At 36.2% G+C, this 6,283-nt stretch overlaps 1 protein-coding gene across 3 annotated transcripts; it reads left to right on the plus strand.

Moving 5' to 3' along the window:
• Positions 1-693: 693 nt before the first annotated feature.
• On the plus strand, positions 694-4,774 carry LOC104899645 (calcium uniporter protein 6, mitochondrial). Of its 3 annotated transcripts, none has more exons than XM_010686875.4 (3): positions 694-1,277; positions 3,892-4,352; positions 4,423-4,774. In XM_010686875.4, exons 1-2 carry the CDS (start codon positions 855-857, stop codon positions 4,348-4,350), a joined length of 882 nt encoding a protein of 293 aa, XP_010685177.2. In that variant the 5' UTR covers positions 694-854; the 3' UTR covers positions 4,351-4,352; positions 4,423-4,774. The 3 variants fall into 3 exon arrangements, with proteins under 3 accessions (XP_010685177.2, XP_048504349.1, XP_010685176.2); XM_048648392.2 differs by having other exon boundaries at positions 4,461-4,774; XM_010686874.4 differs by having other exon boundaries at positions 695-1,277; positions 4,440-4,774.
• Positions 4,775-6,283: the final 1,509 nt, after the last annotated feature.

A 6,283-nucleotide genomic window follows, 5' to 3' on the forward strand; every position in this document is an offset into this window, starting at 1 on the left:
TATATTGATAAAACCAAAAATTGAAAATTTACAATAATATCGAATGTGCCCTAAAACGATGAGTATTTATTTTCCACGCAAACTATTTAGTTTCCTTACCCTTTACATCCAAAAGATATGCCAAAAGTGTTTATTTTCGGGCAAAATTTCCGACTTTATAGACAGCATACATAATTACATTAGATTACGGCTAGATTTTATATGCACGCGATGCGTGCGAAAATACATAGAATTTTTTTTAGGAATGTAGAAAATTAAATTAATTGTTAATTATATTTAATAGATTAGGGATATTTGAATTGTTGATGGTTTTCTTTTTGTAATGTCTTTTTTTATTTTTTAAATTAATTAGGTAGTTTTCTTTTTATTTTTAAATTAAAGTAAGCAGTTAGAATGTAGATGTAATGAGGGTAAAATGGGGTTTCTAATATTTTGGTGTCATACCCCTCTTCATATATAGAATAGAGATTAACAGTAGTAATTTAGTAAATTTGATTTCTTTCTTAAACTAATGAAACCAAAGTCTTCCTCAACACCGGAGACTTTGCCTCTTTTCACTCCTCTCTTCGCTGACCAAAAAAAAACCATCATTATATTTAGACATATAAACTAACCACGATTATAATTAACCACGATTATATTATTACTAATCTTTGTTAATAATAATAATAAAAAAATCATCCTTTCCTTAAAAAGAAAGTACGCCACTTTTGAAAAACGTTTTCTCCATCTTCTTCTTTTCTTCTCTCACCCAACTAACTTAAATTATCCAACTACCATGGCAGAAGATTAAGCGAAACCTTCAAAATTAGAGAGAGAAAGAAAATTTTCAAATCTTACGTAAGAGAGAGAAAATGTGGAGGTCGTATTTTCAGAGAACTTTAACAATGGCGGCGACTTATCGAAGTCGTCAGATTCTCTCTCCTCCGACGCGTTCAATGATGTTTGCGTCGTTTACGACGTCGTCGTCGTCTGGAGATGATAAAAGCGACGAGAAGAGGTTAATGGCGACTGCTGCAAGAGGTGTAGTAGAGAAAGAATCGGCGATTTCGTTAGGAGAAGTGAAGAAACTGATGAAATTGGTGAATGTTGAGTCGTTGAAGAAGAAACTTGGAGAAGAAGGTAAAGAGGTTATTGGATATGAGGAATTGTTGAAGACTTGTGAAAGTATGGGAGTTGCGAGATCTGTTGATGAAGCTGTTGCGTATGCGAGAGTTTTGGATGAAGCTGGTGTTGTTTTGCTTTTTCGTGATAAGGTTTACCTTCATCCTGATAAGGTAAAAAAATTGTTGAATTGATTATTGATTTTGTTGATTTGTTCTTTGTTTTATGGTTAATTGTTGTTGTTATTAGTGATGATTTTGAGAGTTTTACTGTTGTTGTTGAATGTTGATGGTTAGACATTGAAATTTCTGAGTTGTTTCGGTCATTTGATTGATGATGTGGTAGCGTGGAATCTGAAGGAATTTAGGTGGTTTTGGTTGTGGAGGGAATCATATTTGTTGATTGTGACTGTTTCATTGTTGAATACTTGAATGGAATCATGTGTAAATATTCTTTTAGGTTGTTGTGATTAAATGTGGAGAAATTGTACAGGTGTGTTTTTGTGATTGTTCAGAACTTATGGAAATATACTGTTGATTCTAGTTCTTGATTTAGAGCGGGCCTGGTCAGAAGGTTGAACGCTGCTAGCTCCAATGTAAATCAAGAATTTCGAATTAACGTGTGTGGATTGATTGTTTTGAAGCTAAGGAAAGAATTGTTGAATCGCAAGGGCGACAATCGATGTTGTTTATGTATTAGGAAATTTTAATCAACATACTACATCAAGGAGCATTAATTTGGATAATCATCTGCTTAGGTTAATGCTTTCTAGCAAAGCATGCTCTCGTTCATTGATCCTTATGCTTTCCTTTTATGTGCTCAGCCTAGAGTAATTTGGCAACAACAGCTCTGCTTTTGTGTATATGAATCAAACAGTCAAATGCCAAGCAAAACTGCACCATGGATAAAGCCTTGAAAATTGTATTTCTGGATTGTAAGGACCAACTGATAAGATGCTGTGAATTTTCTCAACTCTCTAATTAGAAGGCAATTATCTTTGATATCTCACTCAATCGCAGTTCTGAGCCTGATGTGAACTTCATGCTTAGCACTCTTTTAACTCCAGAGTGGTCATAGCAACATGTAGATCTCTTGGAGTTTAGTGAAGAATTTTGAGAGACTATCTCTGTGCCGAGTGTCAAGCCCGTGGGAGGGTGGTGAAGACATATAATTTAGGTCAATACTCCATTGGATTCTATGGTTGGTGAAAATGTTTTTGATGATAGTCTCGACTAGTATTTTTGAAATTCAAGGCATTGTGATATATGGTGGGTCTACTTTCTTTTGAGTATCATAAGCTTGACTAATCATTCATAAAGATGAATGATAGTGGATGCATCTAATTTTCTGTTAATATTAGGACAAATACACTTTTTACTTCTTAGGTTCATATCCTTGTGGTACCTTGCTGCCATGAAACCCTGGTCCAGTTTGCAGTGTGTAAAAGGGAATGCAGTCATATTGTGTTGATGGTGCCTCGTAGTTTGAATCTGGATTGTTTGTGAACTAACAAGTAGCTCTTTGAAATTGTAATGGTGACTTATGCTACAACTACTTTTTAAGGTGTTACCGGTTAGTGCTGTTAGTAAAAGAGAATAAAGGAGATTTAAAGGTGACTTTGATTTTACACTACTCTATCATAGTAACAGAAGGGTAAAATCGCCCTGAAGATCTTTATGGTGAGTGGTGTGCTAGATCATCTTTTCAAGGTGTTACTGGTTAGTGCTGTTAGTAAAAGATAAAATCGGAGCTTTATAGGTGACTGTCACTTTACAGTTTACACTACTTTATTGTAGGAACTAGGAACAGAAGGGTAAAATCACTTTTAAGATCTTTAATGAAAGGAATCAGATTCAGTTGTGTTCCTAGGTTTTAGATTGGTAGTTGATGAATTTATCCTCTTACGCTTTACTACTAGTTTCATGTCCTTATTGAGTGAATAATAATCTTTGCTCCATAGTGTACACAGTTTCTTTTTCTGTTAGGTATAGAATAAGTAGTTTTTTATTTATGTACAGTGATACTGATAACTAGTTATCTGACAATATGAGTGCATACATGTCTTCTTGTTTTCTCCTGTCATTTTTGAGTACTTATATTCTCATTAATCTAGGATAGATTTGGGAGTTAGAGGCATATATCGTTAGGTAGAGGAATCAGAAACATTTGTGGCTTTAATCGCCTTATATCTTTTGCTTTTCTACGATTACGTAACTGCTTCCTTTCCTTGGTGGATCTGGTCCTCCTATTGTGCAGTATGTACCAGATATACATACCCTTCCCCCCTATTGGAAGGTTTTCAGTTGGATAGCATTCACTCTAAGTCTGTTCTTATTTTAAGAACAATAAGAGTCATTTGGTTTCCTGCTGTAAGAAACTTGAATTGATCAATGGCAAAAAAAAAAAAAAAAAAAAAAAAAAAAAGAATTTAGAGGAAGTGGAACATATCGATTACATTTTTTGCAAAGAGACTGCAGTGAAGGATTTATTCTCTTCACCCTATTGACAACCTTAGTTCTCCAATGCATCTTACAGGACTGAGGCTTTTCACAGAATCGTTTCTGCTGATCAGTGGAAGCTGTGACAGTTGGACTTCCTTGTTTTGTTATAGATTTTTGACAAACAGTTTCTTGATCACTGAATTACCTTTGGTTTGACGGAATTGCTTGGAATCTGTCCTTTCAGATTTCAACTATTTCCACTGATAAACTGCTTTTGTTTCTTATTGCAAATGTGATTCTCATCTACATCCCCTTTTTTTCTCTTTTATTTTGTGTGTGTGTTCAGGTGGTCGAACTGGTTAGGAGATCTGTCCCACTTGCCTTAACTCCTGAAGATGATCCTAGGAGGGAGGAGCTGCAGAGGCTGCAAGAAAGGAAGGAAGAGATTGACAGGCAGGCACACAGGCAGGTTCGTTTGATACTGTGGTCAGGCCTTGGTGTTGCTATAATGCAGGTCGGACTTTTCTTCCGTCTGACTTTCTGGGAATTCTCGTGGGATGTGATGGAGCCAATTGCATTTTTTACAACAGCCTCCGGCTTAGTGATTGGTTATGCCTACTTTATGATAACTTCAAAAGATCCCACGTACCAAGACCTGATGAAGACACTCTTCCTTTCAAGGCAGAGGAAGTTGATCAAGAAGTACCAATTTGACCTTAACAGATTTAAGGAGCTTAATGATAAGTGCAAATGTCCTCTTGATAAAAAGTTGATCAATGAGAATCTAATACTAGATGATGTATAAAGGTATTTAAGCTCTTTCAACCTGTCTATTGTTGACTCTAAGTTCCCGATTGGTCTGTCTCACTCATAGTAGCTTGCTGGTATTCACAGACAGTTCGATATTTTCTGCAGCAGAAGAGAAATGAGGACATTTGGAGTTAATTCGTTCACCAAGTGAAGGAGCTCGTAACTTCTGATGCTATTCTTATATAACTTCTCTATTAGCCTTATTTTTGTACTGCAGCTAGTATATATACTGCCAGCATCAGGAAAGCATATGCACTTCTGTCCTTTTTTTCCCCTTTAGGCAAAGGACCGAGCCTCAAAAACTTCGACGTGGCTTACCCCCTTGTTCCTATCGAGAGAGGAGTCTTATCTTCCTGTTGTGTTGAACATTTGCTAACATAAACAGATTTATCTACAATGAAAGATATCTATTCATATGATGTTTGACTTATTATCGATTGATTTCTATTACCACTGATTTGTAGTCTGTACAGATATACATGAGAGTAACATTTGATGTCTTTACTAGGTACCAAGACCTAAGAAAGACACTGAAATCGCTCCCTAGTTGCTCAAATTGAGAACTAGGAACTCAAACCTGGTTTTTCTTTAATTTTGTTTGGTTCGACCTTTTGAATTTCGGTTACCTTTGTCAATGGGATCACTTTCAAAGCGACACCATTGCCGCCACCTTGTAGAGCCACCATTATCACTGCTCAACTATAGCAAACCACTGAAAACCGTAGCAACAACAATTTCAGACCATAACAAAAACTAGCCTCAATCACCACAAAACCACAAAAAAAAAACCTGGACATTAAATGTTACTAACCACAACAAACTCCATTACATATTGCAAAGTCTCAAACGCACCAATGCAAACTCTAGCCACCAACTGTCGTTAACCACAAATCCACAACCACCACTACATAAACCTTAGCCACCAACGCACCAACCATCGTAAACCATAACTACTGTCATCACAAACTTTAGTTACAATCATTAATTCATTTCAAACCCCAACCAGCATCAACGAGGCGCTTGAAACAATGTCAAAAATAGTCCTAAATCTGAAACTTCCATCCAAATCCAACCACTATAGCGTCGACAGCTATATGAAAGGCCTAGGCTGCAAACAGACAATAAATCTGTTGGCAATGGCAATGAACATGTAATGATGGAAATTACGTAGTTTTCGGTTGGTCACGGTTGGTAGTGATGGGAAACTGACAGACTTATTCTGGTTATTGCCGTTTCCTTTCATTCCTTAGCTTCACCAAAGACTTGAAAATAGAATCATAACCCTTTCTCCTTCCAAACCAAACAAGATTGATAATGTAAGGGTTTTGATTCATTTTCTTTCCTTTCTCAAGCCTCAAACTAAACAAGCCTTCAGTTAATGTGAATAACAAGATTGGTTTGGTGAAGATGTTGACAAGGAGTAACTATGTCAGTTACCTGAAGCTAGACACTGTTTTGGTAGAGGATAGCAATAGTAGAGGAAACGGCGAAACGCGAGGAGAGGGAAAGATAGGGGGAGGGGAGGGAGAAATTAGCTTGTATTATCCCTCCAAATCATCTTAACTCTGGAAGGATTTGTTTTGGTCCATTGGAAACAAAATGAGATTGATCCCTTCTGTTTCCTAGTTATTTCTCTCCCCTAAATCCATATCCAAATAAGAAAAAATGTACTTCTTTACAGTCTTTTAAGACCCTCTTATTTGAACACTTTACACTTATGCGCAACTTTGGAGATAAACCAATCAGCTCTCTACTATTTAAAGGCTAAAATGAAATGAACAAATAAAGTTATGAAATCAGTACATGTTATGATCTTTTAAGAATGACACTTACACATATATAACAACCATTTGCAGGTTATTTAACTAAGATCCCTTTCATTCTACTAGACTGAACACTAGCTAGTTCTTCGCGAAATTCTTGACCGA

Source organism: Beta vulgaris, chromosome 7, assembly GCF_026745355.1.
Source record: "Beta vulgaris subsp. vulgaris cultivar EL10 chromosome 7, EL10.2, whole genome shotgun sequence".
Lineage (NCBI taxonomy): Eukaryota > Viridiplantae > Streptophyta > Magnoliopsida > Caryophyllales > Amaranthaceae > Beta > Beta vulgaris.